The sequence below is a fragment of the Corvus cornix genome, chromosome 5 (assembly GCF_000738735.6).
Source record: "Corvus cornix cornix isolate S_Up_H32 chromosome 5, ASM73873v5, whole genome shotgun sequence".
In the NCBI taxonomy this organism is placed as follows: domain Eukaryota; kingdom Metazoa; phylum Chordata; class Aves; order Passeriformes; family Corvidae; genus Corvus; species Corvus cornix.
Genome location: NC_046335.1, coordinates 37,583,635 through 37,600,678, shown reverse-complemented (window position 1 = coordinate 37,600,678; position 17,044 = coordinate 37,583,635). Strand labels below are relative to the sequence as shown.

Sequence of the window (17,044 nt, the reverse complement as noted above, 5' to 3'; positions counted from 1 at the left end):
GGCCGGGAAGCGGCGGGGCGGGACGGGCGGGCGCGCGCGCCCCTGCGCTCCCGGGCTCGGCGGGCGGGGCCCGGCCTCGGCCCCAGCGCCTGGCCGGCACCTGGCACTGCGGGGCCGGCACCTGGCACTGCGGGGCCGGCACCTGGCACTGCGGGGCCGCCCCCTCACTGCCACCCCTCCCTGCCGCCGCCGCCCAGGGTACAGCCCCCGCCCCGCCCGCGGGGGCGGCCCGCGCCGCGGCCCCTCCTCGGGGCAGGCCGGCTGCATGGGCAGGCGCTGCGGGGCACCGTGGGCGCCGAGATCGCCGTTCCTGGGCGCCAGGTAGGAGAGGTTCAACGCGGCGCGGCGCGGCGGGCTGGGGCGGGCGGAGGAGGCGCGGCCCCTCGCCCGCAGTGCTGCCGCCGCAGGGAGGAGGCTGCTGGCTGTGCTGGCTTGGACGTTTCTCTCTTCCTCTCCTCTCTTCTCTCTGCCCTTCTCTCTGTCTCTCTCTTTCTTCCCCCCGCCCCCATTTTGCACAGAAGCCGGGAGGTTAATTCACTGCAGGCTCTGACTGCATCCCTCTTTCCCCCGGCCACCAGCGGCGCTTCGGGAAAGGTGAAGGTGTTGGCTGGGGGTCTGTAATCCTTGGCAGCAGCTATAGGTGCCTACTTGATCCACTTTGTAAATAGAGGGTGGGGGGACGTGGAAACATCATATGCCTTTATTATCTGGTATCACACACTATGTAATTGTGTGGACTTAAAACAGAGATAGATCAGTGAGAGTTAAAAACTCCCTCGTGTGTGTTGTCGGGGTTCTTCTGCGACTCAGCGTTTAATAGTCAAGTACAGCATTATGCTTTCCAGGCTCTGAAGCATAAGGTGGAATGGATGTGTGTGAAGCTAAACACGGGGTGGCAATTTTTTTCTTTGTCATAAGATGATACTGAAGTGCAAAATCTAAATTTTGGATTTGGGAATTGGTGTGGATGTGTTAATCGATATTAAATGGATGATAATTTGTGTGGAAACCTCTGAAAATAATAATGCTGCTTCCGTCCCTATTTATGCCTTGCCTAAGGCATCACTATAAGCTCTTGCGTTTACATTTCTTGCAAAGAATGAGGCTAGAATTTATTGTGAATATCGTATTGACTCACGATGCATCTTTCAGTTTAGATTACTGCTGATTTGATCCTCTGGAATCTGCAAAAGGAAAGTCTGCCAGCCTCTGTGAATAGCTTTGCAGTGTAACAGGAGTGGAGTTCCCGAGCAGAGAGAGATATGTGAATGTGTGGGAGCAAAGCTGAGCACAGTGGTGTTTCTGCCTCAAACCTGGGCTCGTTCCCCAGGCACAGTCTGTGTGTGGGGTGAATACCTCCGTGGCACCTGGAGATGATGTCAGTCGAAGGGTCTACGATAACAAGTCGGATCAAAAATCTTCTTCGCTCGCCTTCCATTAAGCTGAGGAGAAGCAAGCCTGGGAACAAGCGAGAAGATATAGGCAGCAAGGTGAGTGCTGTGTGGTGCAGCCAGCATGCTTTAACTTTGTTGTCTAAGTTTCCATCTGTACTGATAATGCTGCTTTGGGAGACGTGGTATAACTGCAGAATTATGCAGAGGAACTGATGCATGACTGGTCTGTCTTTTAGTTGGGATCTTTGCTGTGCTACAGGTCCTTCCTAAAGCCTGTACCCCTCTTCTGAAGCATTCTTTTTGCTTGTGTGATATGAACCCAGTCTGTATCAGAAAGCTTTTTGGGATTTCCCACGCTGTGGTGTGTGGAGTTGTTACAGATGCCTGACAGGAGAAATGCAGTGCTGCCTCTTCCTCCATGTTACCAGCTGCTAACCTGCATTACCGGCAGCTGAGGATACAGAAACACCTGTTCTGTGTAAGCAATTGTTCTCACCCTGCAAAGCAGAGTTCTGTGAGCCTATGGAGAAGGGAAGGATGATATGAAAGTTGTGAAACATGTCTTGGAGGTGTCTGTTCAAGACAGATAGGGTCTGTGTTCCATAGGTCTGGATGTGCTTTCATCTGTGTGTCTCAGACCATCTTTCCTTGGGGTTATCTTCTGTTGGGTGTAATTCGTTCTACCAGAAAAATCCATCATTCTTCTTGGTGTTTTGGAGAATTCCTGACAGACACTCACTCACTGGGAATTGACTATGAGGAGAGCATGACTTAAACCTGACTTCAGGGAGCACAAGAGCTGGGTGGCATTGCCTTGTGCTGACAGCAGGTGCCTCTGAGTCAGGGCACCTTGTTCTGTCCCTGCCACTGATTCACCTCTAACCCTGGGCAAATCACTCGGCCTTTGTGTAGCTCTCTGTCTCCACAAATAGAAAACTTAATCCCTCCCCTTTTGAGAAGACTTGCTAATAAATAAGAAATATTGTAATGCACGTCTGAAAAGTGTATTCCTTGGTCTCAAAACAGTAATGCTTCAAAATTTCTTGAAGTGAAGAGCGTATATAAAACTTCAGGGGAAGTAAATGACACTGTACCTAAAAATGGTCTTTCCCCAGGATGACATCCTGTTCTCAGAACTCTCGTTCAGGTCAGAGTTTCCCTTAGATGGCTCTTTAATACCAAGGAACACAGTATTCTTCTCTTGCCAAGCAAGAGAAAAACCTGCATGGCTTCCTTAAAGTTGTCTAGGGGAAAGTCCTTGGTGCTTGTGCTTGACCTCATTGTGTACATGTACGTGCATTTAATGCAGCCTGTGGACTGCCAGTGAAACGTACTTTGTTGGTGTTGCTGAAGACCAGTTTGTTGGTCTGTATTCTGCAGAGACTTCTACTGGAAGAAGTAGTACTTGTACCCCACATGTGATAGCGTTTGATTTTGGCTCTGTGGTCTGCACACTCCTTTTCTGGGCTGTGACCTGCTGCTATGTATCCTGGGTATTCTCTGGTACATGTTTCATTTTGCTTTCCTTACACGTGCCTTTTGGGAGAGCTCCATTTTATCCTTTGTGCTGTCTCCCAGTGTGCAGCCAGGGCTGTCTGAGCCCCTGGGGAGGGATATTGTGGATTCATTCTTCACCACTGAATTAGGGTTTCAGGGCTGGATTTTGTCTATCTTATGAGTAAGAGCCGTTAATCAGTGAGATGCAAAGGAACTGATGGGGAGTTTGCTGGTAGAATCAGTTTGACATTATGAGGAGTTAGGGGCAGGTGTTGGTTTCCTAAAGTGATCTGCTCTGAATTAGCTCAAATGAGTTAGGGTCTGCCGTCAGTGGGCCAGCTGGAGTGGGAAAGGTGAAAAGGAGTGGGCTCTTTATCAAAGTTCTGACATATGCTGGGTGTCTGTGGAGATGCTCCCTCTGCTACATGTGTGCTCCTCTGCTTTCCAAGGTGAGAAGCAGCTCTACTTTTCTAAAATAGCAGAAAATAGATTTCAGTCTGCTATTTGGTGTGTGTGTAAAACCACTGGGACTAACACTGAGCGTCATACACATCACCCCTGAAGGGTCTTTTTTGACCTGCAGGAAGGAGTCTTTCAGGCATCTTTGTCTCTTGGACTTTTTGAGAAATGACTGGTCCAAGAGCTGTATGAAACTGGTCAGGTGGAAGAGTGGAAGGGCCTATGAAGTTGGTCATCACAACTGAATACTGCTTGGTTATGTAGGATGGAGCTGGACTGTTGCCCTAAATTAATCCCTGGAAGATGATATCGTGCTTTGCATATGCAGATGTAGGTGAAGAACCAGCCCTCAACAGTCCTCTGAGTCCCTCAAGTTTTTTATTGCAACCAGGTGCTCAGTTTAAGACAGACAAGCACCCTCAGTGGCACTGCCTAAACTTCCATGAGCTGTGATTTTTTTTTTTTTCCCTCCAGTGGGAAGTGTCCTGGCTCTTTCCTAAAGAACCCTTTGGGCATGTGAGGCTTGCCAGGCTGTCTCAGCGGTTAGGGACAGACCCCTTGGGCAGTTTGTCATGCTGAAGAGAAGGCCTGTGAAATTGGCTCCTTTCAGCGAAGCAGCTGCATCGTGCTGGGCTGGCCGTGGGCAGGCTGTGGGAGGCTGGCTCTGTAGAGACCTGTTTGTGCATTGCTGTGGAAGGGGGAGTGTGGGTAAGTAGAGATATTTTGCATGATGGCTGTGCAGGACATGCAGTGTGTTACTTGGGATCTGTACAAGAGAGAACTTGTTTTGTGACTTCCACTAGGACTTATTTCTTGCTATAATTAATGCATGGTTTTACTGTAGAGCTCCAGGAGATCTCTATGGGAGCAAAACTAAGGAGCCAATAGCTAATCATGGATATTAAAAAAAGAAAAAGGGGGGCAAGGAATGGGAGCTCTAAGTAAACCTTGTTGACCAATTGGATGTAGTGTTTGGTTTTGTTGCTGCTTTTTGAAAACAGCTTTTGTTTTGTGGGAGTTCTGATTTTTGTTGCTGCCTGACTAGTTTTGTGTTTAGACTTCTTTTTTTGTGTGTTTTCTGGTGTTCGTGGCTTGAATCCACTTTTGCTGTGCTCTCCAGATCCCTGTTTTTTGTGTTGAACCAATATAGACCTAGAGTACTGTGACTTAAGTCTAAGGCTTGTTGACTGTTGGGATTTGTAATGTATTGGTGTGGCGGTTGGAAGCTAAAATTTCCTCAGATAAGTTGATTGGCCTGCATTCAATTTCTAGAGGATTACTAGCCCTGCCAGAAATCCAGCCGTGCATCTGGTCACCGTGCTTGTGATTCCAGTAGAGACACGGGGTTAAAAACGGGGCACTAAGTGCCTTTGAATCACCCTGCAGAGCAGTACTATCAGGAGAGTCGGGAAGCTAAGGGCTGACCCATCTCCCATTGTTAAAATGTCCTGGTTGCTGTAGTACCCTGCTCACAGAAGTAATGTACCTAAGGAAGTACAGTTCCTGCAGGGGCTGTTTATATTGTTGAGCTCTACACTTGTAAATATAAACCTCTTTTCAATCGATGTAGGTGTGCCTGTTTTAGGGGGTTGGTGTGTATCCTAAGTCAAATGAGATTGTGAATATCAATGTAGAAACAAATTGCTACAAAACCTGCTACAGGCTTTCCCTGAAACGGGAAGTCAGTGAATCAAAGAAACACATTTGGAATTTGCTGCTTGTTTCTTTGATCTCTCCTGTTTTTTCTGAGCCAGAAATATTTCAAGTTGCTTGTTTAAAAGAGTGCTTTGACTAAAACCTGAATTCCTCAGCAGGGAACTGTTGTGTTGTGGTCTCCCCCTCTCCAAGCAGCACGCAGACATGTGCAGCTGGAGTGCCTGTTCCTGCCCCATGATGCTGGGTTGGACTGCGTGGCTCTGCAAAACCTTCTTGAGAGCTTTTGTTCTGAAAATGAGCCCTGACTAAGTTGCTCCTAGTGGGACAGGGTTTCCTGTCCTCCTTTGGTGAGGCATGGTCTGTTCTTACTGCCAGCCAGTAGAAACAAGTACCTGTACTTCTGTGTCTTGCCAGTGAGCTTGCACAGATTTAAGAGGAAAGCACATCCATGGAAGCTTCAGACCTCTCATGTCTTGTCATTCCCAATGAAGTTCTCCATCTGCTTAATCCCCTGAGAAGCTGGAGGGCTCAGCTAGGACCACAGGCTGTCCTGGACACAGGAGAATGGAGGAATGTTTCTGTCCTGACTGTAGCTTCCTGCTTTCAGCACACAGTCCTTTTTGTTTGAAAAGATCATAGCTTCCAACATGAATCAGTGTTAGACCACTGCCGGTCTTAACTGGATCAGCTGAGAATTGCTGAACCTGAACTGGAACAGAACCAAAAAACCACACAAATTTGGTTCACTGATATAAATGCATCAAAAATTATCGCCTCTTATTAAATCACTCCAGGTGCAGCTGAGGCTTGTTGCAGAGTGGGATTCTTTGTAAGTCTTTGGGAACAACTTGGTCCTGCAGCAGCAGAACCTGCTGGGTTCCCAAGGGAGCTGGGTGTGGGGCTGAGCAGCCTGACTCTGTGGGGGAGTTAGAGAGCAGCCTGTCTGATGCTGGCATAAGCTTTTCTTTTGGCAGGATTTGGAAGGGTCTTCTACAAAATGATGGTGCTTTTGAGGAGCTGTTCAATGCAGTATTGCCTCATTCATCCTCTTCGTTCCACTGCAGTCTGAGAGGTGCTCAGCCCACCATCTCTGGAAACAGGGCAGCCAGGGGCACAGCTGAGGGAATGGTCTGGCTGTCTGCTGCTGTGCCTGTTCTACTTCAGCATCCATGAATACTGCTTGACCCCAGTTGATAGCTAGGGATCTCTCTCACAGCTCTGCACTGCTCAGTCTAAACACACCCAATTGCTTCAACAGCTTAGGGCCTGCTGTCCAGAGATAGAAGGGATTTCATGTCTGTCTCTGGTCAGGCTTATAACAGTGTCCCTTAAAGTAGAGGACAAAGGCTGGTTGGCTTCTCCACAGCCAGACCTGCATTTCAGTGGTGTGTCTGTATCTGTAGGTAGAGTCAGTGGAACAACTGAGAGTGTCATAGCTCAGAAGTTGAATGCTTCCCTGCTGGGTTGCTCTGGTGTCCCCTATTCCATCCTCAGATATGTGGTGCTCAAGATGACTCTGTGTTTGTTAATAGTTTCACACACAGTGTTTTCTTTTTCCATTCTTCACTCTGTGAATGATATGCTTTGTCCTGAAAATACAGGGTGATCTGGCTAGCTCTCCTGGTCTAAACATGAGTGTTAAATGTGACTTACATACACATAGAATATCAAAGCCAGAGTTTTTCTGCCAGTGGACTGCAGAGCCAGTTGACTTTGGTTCTTGAAGTATGGTGGATATAAAAGCATATAACAATTCAACATATTTGGTCCTGCAGCCTGCAGTTGTATCTGTAAAACACTGTGATACTTCTTGCCAATCTTGAGGCAAGATTACTGGCAAGATCCATCCTTCTATCCATCCCTAAATTATGTGCTGTCTTTACTGTGAAAGATAGCAGGAAGACATCTCTGTGGCAGGGGAAGCATGATGATGTGCTGGGGTGAAGTCAGTATAAATAACACAAACCCAGTCATTTGCCTGGTGGGTTTAAATGGTTCTTGCTTCCTGTGGATGGTCATACACTGCTTACCTGGATAGCCTTTCAGGGCTGCTGTGGTTCTGCCTTGAATGTTGTTCTTCACCTCCTTCAGATGAGCTGGGTCCTCTGAGAGGGCATGTGGGACTTGACTAACCTGACTGGAGAGGTTCGTAACCACGTTTTACACTGCTGTCCCTGCTGTGCTGGGTGACCTCTGCGCACACAGCCCCTCTTTTGCCCATGGCCATCAAGCATGTAGTATTTGCCAAAGACCTGGCTGGGATAGTAAGATGGCAGAGGTCAGGGCTGGTCAGAGGTGTTGCAGGTGGTACATTTGCTGCTTGCTAGTCAGAGCTGTTGTTCAGTGTGGTGCTGAGGGGGCTGGTGGAGAAAGACATCCTCAGACACAGTGGAAAGAGACCTCCTTCAGAGTATACCATCTGTTTCACTAGCTTCGTGCTTGGCCCTACCTGGGGTATATCACCTCATTTGTTTCAGAAGGGCAGAACAGTTGAAGTGATGATTGGGTGTTAGACCAGGCTGGGCCACTATCTGATTTTCTATCATCAAGGATCTGCAAGCACCTGTAAAATGACTTGTATATTATTTTACTGTCCTCTGTGTCTAGTGGAAAGTAACTACAGGGCACCACCTCCATTTCTGGCTGAGAAAGTGGTGGTCAGCGTTTTGGTGGCCTGGAAAATTGAAGTAGATATTTTGTTTCCTGTTGATCAGGTCGTAGGGAGAAGTTGCTTGATTAGCCTTGGCACAATTTTCTCTGTGAGTGTGAAAGCAAACAACGTGTACTAGCTACTCTTTGGCTTTTTTCAAAGGTTTTGATGTTTGGTGCCAGGAGCGGTGCTTACATGGCACTCAAACAGTGCTTAGTCTTGACATTAATGCTGAGTGATCCCAGCTAAGGACTGAATAATTAACTATCACTGAGCCCAGTTTCAGTTACTTCAGGCTGCTGTTTGTGCCTGGTGTACCTGCCTTCGCATAGCTGGAAGTTTATGAGCTCTGGTATGTGCGTAGCAGGGTTGCGGCACGCTCGCTGCTCTGGTTCCCAGCTCCAGGTGTGGGCTGGTCCCTGTTCCTGAAACCCTGTGGGCTTTGCTGAGGCTGTACCCACCAAAGGCTGGCTACTGCAATTCAGAAAACCCTCCTACTATTTCCTTTCACCACAGTGCTGCTTAGCCTTGCCCTGAGCATGTTCGTGTGTTGTGTAAGGAAAATGCAACTGAGGCCTGCAGCTGTTGAAATCAGCTGTGCTGTGTGATCTGTATTCAAAAATACCGATGCGAAGGTGTCTCGTATTTGTATGACCATAGACTGCAGGAGCATCCCATCTCTCTGCCTTGCTTTGGTGAGCACTGGACAGAAGGGATAAAGTAGACCTAGTCCAGAGGAGCTTCAGGCTTAAAACACTAAAGATATGAAGGGAATGGAACATGCTTTTTCTATACAGACATGGTTCCAAACTCACATAGGAAGTCTGAGGCAGACCTAGAAATTGAATCTTGATCCTCTAAGGCCAAGTCCTAGCCTTAGTCACAAAGCCCAACCTCTCGCAGATTACCAGGGATGTTTCTCACCTCTCCCATGTGAGGAGGACTTGTGTTCATTTAAGATTATTTGCTTAAAAGTCCCCAAACTGTGCTGTTGTAAATGCTGACTTGGTCCTATTGTCACTAATGATTTCAGTAGCGCTGGTAATGATGACTTTCCAAAGAGCTGAAGCAGATGAAGCACCATAAGAATTAGAGCTGTGGAAACCCCAGTAAGCCTTGTAAATTTGCTAGTGTCCCAGGAGACCAGTACTGTTGTTAGTTACTGTGGGGAAACTGATTGAAAATAGTACTGTGGAAGACTATGAACTGCTGGTGTATTCAGAGTTTCCAAGTCAATAGAAATAAAATCAGACCTGCTTGTTCTCCCAAATACAGTGTTAAAATTCACACTTGGTCAAGATGGCTAATGTGATGTAACAACTAATAGGAGATTTCTTACCTCATGAAATTTTAACAATGACATTCCTTCCTTACTGTGATGCTTCTTTAATTTCTGCATCTCCCTGACATTTTGCACAGTTAGTCTGAAATTTGCCCCATCATGGATCCAGAGAGACTCCTTTCTGTGGAAGAAAGTAGATTTTTGGAGGTTGCACTGTAGTAGAGAGTCATAACATTAACAAATGTCTTGAGAGCAGGCAGATGGAGGGGTTTCTGAAAGGAGAAAGCAACTTTATGGCAGTGTCCATGGATTCAAGGATACAGATTTGTAAAGCTTTCTGCTCCTGTTTTTCTCCCAAGTAGGCACTGTGAAAAACAGTGTTGCCTGTTCAGAAACCCTTCCCTATTGACAGACAGGCCCAGCATAGGGCAGCTGTTTGAAGTGCCAGTATTGAAGTGTTAGCTACCTCTCCTGTGCTCAACAGTGGTAGCCTTTGAGGTCTCCCAAGGGCTTTGAAATTGGGCGCTCACCTTTGAGTAGCACGTAAGGGGCTGCTTGCCTTTGAAGTCTTGTTTGTACTAGGGATGCTTTCATTTGCAAAAAAAAGTGCATCATTGCTCAGGCCAGGCTTTGCACCAAAGGAGCTTGAGTTCATTGCACAGTCCCTAATGCAGTCTAGATACTGGAGATGCTGAAACATTGAATAAGACTGAGGGTGAAAAGAGTGTCTGCAAGACCTGCCTCCTTATTTGGTGGCAGGTCTTGGTGTTCAGAACTTGCTGTACTCTGTGCTTTGGCCAGGGCCATGCTGTGACTGGAACCATGAGGGGATAGGGATGGTGTTGGAGGTATCCTGAGGGGGCATGACTGTCAGGGTGTACTTGGCTAAGCACTTGCCTGTGCTAGAAATAATTTGCAAGCTGAGATCTAAAAACAAGCTGTCTTAATGGTAACACAGTATCAAAAGAGTCTCTTGAACAGTCTTGTCCCTCAGAGAAACAGGCTACACCAGTGAAATGACTTCTTTCTGCCAGTTATATTTCATTAATACTAGTCTTTTCTGCAAGAGCTTTGTGTGGGCTAAGAGTGATGTTTTTCATGCTCTTAACCAGTGCTTCTGTGCTGCTGATCTGTATGAAGGTAGAGTGAACCTTGAAATAGAGCTGTGTAATTTTCTTTTAAAATGCAGTTAAAATTTTTGGGTTCTGTGCTCTGCTCTTCAGTCTCTGAGCCTCTTTTTTCCCTTCAATGTAAAGCAGACAGGATACTTTTCCACTTACTGCAAAGTGTCCCAGCATCCTGGGCTTTAAAACAGCTGCATAACTTGGGCTTGTGTTTGGCTTATCTCCCAGTTTTGAACTAGATATAGTGGTTCTGTGCACAGTTGTTTCAAACCTGCTTCGCGGGTGTCATCCTTCTCGAGCAGCTGGGTCCAAAAGCATTGCTAACTGTAAACTGGAACTGACAAATTTGGGATCTGCTATTTTTGCTTAAGCCCATCGTGTCCGAACTCATCTAGTTTTCTTGGACTGAATCATGGTAAGACAGGCTTCAGAAATGGTTCTGTGTATTTTTCCAAACTGTGAGGGCTGGCTGGGGAGTGTTTGCCCAGTGATTGTGCTCCAACCCCTGCTGTGGGAGTGGTGGTTGAGGGGAATGGGCACAAGATGACGTGAAGTGTTCTTAATAAAATGTATGAACAAATATTTCTGATGAGTGTGTGGTAGGCCTCAATGAATGGAGCTGTTTCTAGAAGCCTGAGCAGCTTTTGAGGCTGGAATTGGGATTCTACTGTCCTCTGCAGTGGGAGGATAATCTTCCTCCCTGATAATCCGTGGTTTGTGCTGCCTGTCTCTGCCTTCCCAAGCTAAGCTGTTGAGATGTATTAGCATGCAATCAGCAGCGTGAAAAACTGGTGCTGAGGGAGGATGAGGTGCTCTGGGTGAGAGGCAGCTTTCTTCAGCTTCCTTGCTGCTGCTTCTTTTGGCTGTAACTTCTGAAAGAGCAGGTCTCCTGTGTCACTGTTTTGAGTGGCTTATGGACATTGCTTTGTGAAGTTCTTGGCCCATTTTCTGTAGCAGGGCTGCAAATAAGCTTTTTGATGTCTGAGACCTGCAAAAAATACTTTTTTGATGGAGCCATCAGTGGAAAAATGAGTGTGGTGCTGGGGGAGAAGATACAGTGCCTGGACTATCTCTGCTGTGTGTTGAAGCTGCTCCAGGCCCTTGGAATGAATGTCTCTGCCCAGGAGTGTCATTGTGTAAACACAGCTGTTAATAAAATGGCCAGGGGGCTGCTTAATGACCTTCTATACAGCCTGCTGGATCTGGGGCAAGAGCCAGTGGGCCGCACAGCACTTGGGTTGCAATTGCATGGCCTGGCCTGCCTGCTTGCTGGCAACTTCATGGCTTCTGTCCCGGCTTCTTCCAGGTGCTGCAGCCTCCTGTGGCTGTGGACATGCTGTGGTGTGCTTGGGAAGGGGCACTGTGACCCTGCCTCTGGCTCTGTGGGTACCCGGTGGCTAGGGAGGGCCCTGCATTGCCTGGGGCCTGTGGCCCTTGGTAAGCCTACAAAGCTTCACTTAAACACACGTTTGGGAAAAGGAGACAACCAAGCTCCCAGTCTAGACAAACCCTCTATAATATGCTGAGAGTCTGCATTGTCCCATACAGTGCCTGGACCTTCATGGTGGAACTCTGGTGACCAAAGTTCCAGGCTGACCAGCAAGGCTGGGTAAGACCACCAGGTTGCCCTGGGTAGTAACGTTGCCCTCCATGGTAGAGGATATGATGCACTGGGCAGCTTCTGGCTTTGCATTTCTGCCAAGGAAACTGAATTGTCTCATTAGTTTGGAAAAATCTGCCTCTTTGGTGAAAGACAAGTGTTTTACAGGGCACCTGGGGATCTCTGAGGTTACCAGGGGTTGAGAAATACTGCTCACTGTGGACAGACATGTGATGTTCCCCTGGGAAAAGAAGAGCGCTTGTTGCAATAAGGCATTTAGTTTTGCTGTCAGTATGTTCCAGAGGTTTAAAACAATTGGGAACACTCATCACCTACTGCCTAAAGGTTTGCTGGCAAGCAACAGAATCTCTTTCTTTCTGCTCCTAGTTTTTTCTGGCACTTAGGGCCTGTTGTACTGGGAGGAGCAACCCAGCCCTCCTTAGCTGGCAGCCTTAGCTGAGGAGAGAAGGAGGCTGTGTAAAGAGTACTGTAACTGTCTAGACAGAGACGAGCTGGTATTCCTGCCGTGGGTTGTTGGGAACGGAGTTGTGGGCCTGAAACATACTTGTGTAGCATTTGGGATTAGTTGAGTTGTGGAGCTCTCATGCTGAGGAGATGGCAGAACCATAAATCATTAGCAATCTCTGTAGCTGCAGAAGCAGTTAGGACAGAAGGAAAGGCTTAGAAACAAAATCCATCATAAAATGTCAAAGTGGGTGGTTTCCCTTGCTGGGGAGAGGGTCTTGTCTCTGGCCAGCAGAGGGAATGCCGCCTATGCACTGCGGCCATCTCTCTGAAAGAGGAATTTACTTCCAGGTCTGCTGCCTGCGTTTTGTCCCGTGTCCTGCTCTCCCACTCTCTACCGTGATTTCATTTGGATGCTTTTCTCAGGTCCCCAGAAAGGAAAGTACTGTAAACAGCTGCCAAGCAGGGTTTTGCCTTGTAGAGCGTACTTAAATGCTGAGGCCTGGTTGGATGATGGTATGATTATGTTTCTATTTTTCTGTGTGTGTGTGTTTAATAGGAAGAACATATTGTGTTCTGGTTGAGTGTATGTTACTTTTCTTAGTGTGCCTGTTAGTACAGTAACTTACAGGCTGCTCTTATCCCCTGCTTATAAAGTGACAGTGGTATCGTGTTACAGCTGTAATGTACACAGTGTTACACAACTCTTAGTAGCATTTTTAGAGTTGTGATGACCTTGAAAAGTTTAAAAGAAAACTGAATGCAAACTCTGGCACCACTCCTGTGGGCGCTTCAGCTTAATTTTGTGTGGTGAGGAAGTATGAGTAGTTAATTTCACCCAAAGGATGTAAAGATAAGTGCCTCTGTGGCCAATTGCAAGATCAGAGTCTATGTGTGATGATTCATTTAATGCACATAACTGTATCTGTGTGCATGCCTTATATGTATATCATGCAGTTGTCTTCATCATGGTGTTTTGACCAGCTCAGCTGTGCTTTGTCCAGTAATCCATATTTCCTGAACGTGTTGCTAACCAGTCCTGTGAAGCCTGGAACAGAGACTGTTTAACTTTCCCTCATTCAGATTCCCCAAATAAACAGTTAACTGGAGAAATTCCATTTTTATTTTATACCCCTATCATCATCCCTGAAATTGGTTTCCCTTTTTCTCCCCATCTAGAAGCTTCCTGACAGAGTGACGGAGCCTTCTCTGATCCAAGCAAGATGCTGACCTGGCATGTTCAGGAAGGGCAGTTCCATCCCTGAAGTTACAAACAGGTTTATGCAGGAATAAAGCTAGGTTATTTATATCCCAGGAGAAGAGACGCCTGTCTCTTCAGAGACCTGAGATGGTGGTCATTAACTTTTCCACTTCCCATAACCAAAAGTGTCATGCATTTTTAGATACTTCTGAAGTGTTGATTATGCTTCCCTCCTCTTTAAAGTTCAGTCCCATTGGGTTCAGGCATAAGAAAGGCAAGCTTTTTTAAAAAATGTGTTAATCACATATCTGTTCCCCCTCTACCCTACCGGTATTCAGCTGTCACAGAGAAAAATGTGATGAAAGGTTGTTTTTATGTGTATTGGGAAGACTGACAGGGTCGTGTTAGAAGCCTGTGAGAGGGATAAGCTGATGAAAGGCATGGTAATTATCACCTGGTGCTTGTCTACATGTGGGCTGCTGTTTGAAGCTTGGCTCACCTGAGGCCGTGTTAAAGCCTAGGCTCAGCACTGGGATCAGTAACCCGAGAGGTTTCTAGCAAGTGTCTTCCTCATCTACTTGTCACTGAGGCCCCTGCAGGCAGTGCTGATCTAAGTACCCTTTGGGTGTTGGGCCAGGGCTGTACTCCTTTCCATTCTTGTTCCTTTTCAGTGTGTGAGCTTACGGGTTCTGGATTCCAATCAGACTCATTGAAATATGGTAGCACTGCTGGTATTTTCAGTACAGGGTTTGCAAATAGAGCTGTGCAAATCTAACTATCTTCTGTTCGCCCACTCTTAAGTTTACAAAATGCAAGCGGATACTGGCAGATGCTCTATGTATTAGATGTCTGCCCTTATGCTGGCCCACACCCTGGTCACCTCCATGTGGTCTCTTGGCAGTCAGGCACTATATCTTGATGTGACAAGAGCTGGCTGTTAACTTACAGCTATAAATCTGTTGGGGCTACAGTGGAAGTCTGTCAGTGCTGTGCAGGTGGCAACTGGCTTACTTATCTTGTGGGTGGATAACTTTAAAATTTTTTTTTCCTATCATGGCTTGTGTTTCTGCAGTTGTAGAGCCTGTTCTGGTTACAGTGGAGCAGCAGTTAACAGAGTTTATGGGACATTGTTTCCAATTGCTGTGGTCTAAACATATGTACACCAGCATTGAGTTACTTCTGCCTGGAAATAAGCCACAGAGCTATATATAAAATATATTTGAACTCTTGCAGTAATGTTGTTGGTATAAATAGAAGAAAGTGGTAGACCCAGGGCTTCCCTTCCTTACAGCTGATTCAAGAAGACTTCCCAGATACTCTATCTGCAGTGGAAAAGGCTGTGGAAGGTGGCTGAAAGCAACAACAAAATGCCATACAGCATGCCTTCAGGGAAGAGCATAGGTACTTGGGTCTGGAGCATTGGCTTCGTGCTTGAAGATCTCAGCTCTTTTCTCTTGTGGTGGAATACCTGTGAGAAATTCCATAGGATTCAGTTCGCAGCAGCCTGGTGGCCCAGCGCCACAGAGTTTGGTCTGTGACAATCTTAGTTTTTTTGACTCCAGAACTGCTGCTGAGTTTGCTTGAGTTGTCAGATGTTTTCCTCCTCAAACTATTAGACAGATAGTGTGGGTACTTGTGGAGCTGCCTTGATCATCATGTTGTTACACATTGGAGGGAGCAGTATTTTGAAGTGGCATCATTTGTGGTTTCACAGGTGCATTGGGATGCTGCTATCACCTTTTAAACTATGGGGAGTGTGCTCAGGACTTCTCCCAGGCAGTACTTGTAAATATAACTCTTGCAATTTAGAAGTAGCTCTCTGGTTCTTTGTTGAGATTGTTTAGTGCTAGTATTTGCTTGGTCAATTCAGCTGCTGTGACAGCTTGTGCCAATTTCTGTGGTCCTTTCTGTCACTAACAGATTTGTATCTCACCTGAGGGGAATGTAGGAAGTGACCTCTGTAGAAAAAGCAGAAAGTGCTGATAAGCACTGAGCAGCCAGTTTCAGTCTTTGCTTGTGGGTTAATTCCATCTTTAAACTCTAAGTACTTGTTTTGACTTTGCTAATTTTTAAATAGATCCTTACACAATATTGTCTCCCAAATGCTCTATTGCAGGTATCAATCTGCAGCAAAGTTTGCAGGTGGAAGTAATGTCTTTTCTTAAACACACTGATGCAATTAGAAGAGGAGAGACAAGACTGTGTACATGTGGGAACATTTCCGGGGTTCAGTGCTCCATGAACAATTCTCTACAGTCATTTCTTTCTGCATTTTTTTTTTTTTAAAGAGTCCAAATCATCAGCTGTGTTCTTTCAACTCTGACAGGCCATCAGCTCCGTTTCATCCAACACCTCTTCTCTGGTTCATGATGGGAATTGCAGCCTGGCTTCATGCAGGAGGTAGTTCTGGTGCAGGGGTGACAGTAAAACTTGTATCCAGCAGTTGCCCACTACCTGTCTGCCAGTGCACTGCAGCAGGGAGTGGACACAAGCTGCATAGAAGCTTTATAGCTCTCTTTTTGCTGGAGAAAAATACAATTTGAGCAGGGTGAGCACAGTGGTTCAGCACAAATGTCAGTCAACAGGGATGTTCTCTTTTGTGCTGCTTTGCTCTTCAAGTGTTATTATCTTCCTCGTTTTAACTGCAGAAATGTACTTAGGACTGTAGTTCAGCTATTTCTGAACTACATGTGTCACTCAAAGGTATTTCTTATCCAGACAAGTTCTGCTAAATGCTTCTGAGTAAGTGAATGTGTCTAAAGCTATTTACCAGCTTTAGAAAGGAAACTGGGAGTGTTGGCTCTCTGCTGAAGACTGGAGTTCCATAATTTCTGCTTTTGCATTCTGCTTTTTACAACAGGGATTTTTGCTAAGAACTAAACATGTAAAAGCAGCAGTGCTTTGTGAAGTGTCGAAGCAACAAGAGTTGGTTGTGTGCCTGGATCTAGGGCTTTCTGAATTTCTCAACAAGAAATGGTGGTTATTGCAAAGGTTTGCTTTCTTGAAATATGGCAGAAACCACATGGTAACAAAAACAAGTGTTTTTAAAGTCTGTGGATAAAAATTATTTCTTCTGAGTATGGTTTCACTTCCTCAGCTCTAACGTTTGGTAATTCTACCAGTTACCCATGCTCCTGAGCCTAAATGCAAACTAGAGGAGACTTCTTTTCCAGTGCTACTCCCTCTCTTTTAGGGTTTTAAGGGACTTAGATGGCAGCCTACTCCTTTTTTCTTTTTTCTGTTAAGTCACCTTTAACAGCTACTCAAATATGTCAGCTTATGTTGGACTGCTGTACCCCTCATTTACAGATTTTGTTTCCTTCAGGAAAAGAAACTGAAAAGGTGCTTGGGAAAAATCACAGGAAGAAGTGATTTAAGGGCAGAGTAAGTGAAGAAGGAAAGTGAGTTCAATGAACAACTTAATGAGTTTGTTTAGGATTGCTTTGTAGTTACCTTTATAACCTTTTGTCTCTGTGTGGTTTATTGTTTAGTGGTGGTTTCCTGTGTGTGTGCAAAAGTGAGAGGATTGATGGTGTTTCTTGATGCTGACTTACAGGAAGAGTATTCAGGTCTTTGGGATGCTGGGTGTAGGTCATAAAACTTGTAAGAAATTTTGACTGTTTGGAAAAGACTAAACTGAATTCTGCATCTGCTGTGACTGTGGATGAAGATTGATTCTCCTGGAGTACAATTTTGCATCTTTGCAGCAGAAAGAT

General features: G+C 46.1%; 1 protein-coding gene across 6 annotated transcripts in view; it reads left to right on the top strand.

Annotated features, from left to right (window-relative positions):
* The first annotated feature begins 213 nt into the window (after positions 1-213).
* The window catches only part of MAPKBP1 (mitogen-activated protein kinase binding protein 1), a 102,523-nt gene continuing 85,692 nt past the window's right edge, over positions 214-17,044 (top strand). For 3 of the 6 annotated variants that reach the window (XM_039551910.1, XM_039551912.1, XM_039551906.1), the window contains exons 1-2: positions 214-321; positions 1,153-1,490. In XM_039551910.1, coding sequence (XP_039407844.1) covers positions 1,374-1,490 — 117 coding nt within the window. In that variant the 5' untranslated portion in view covers positions 214-321; positions 1,153-1,373. The remainder of the gene's footprint in view (positions 322-1,152; positions 1,491-17,044) is intronic. The other 3 variants (XM_039551909.1, XM_039551908.1, XM_039551907.1) reach the window with 2 other exon arrangements.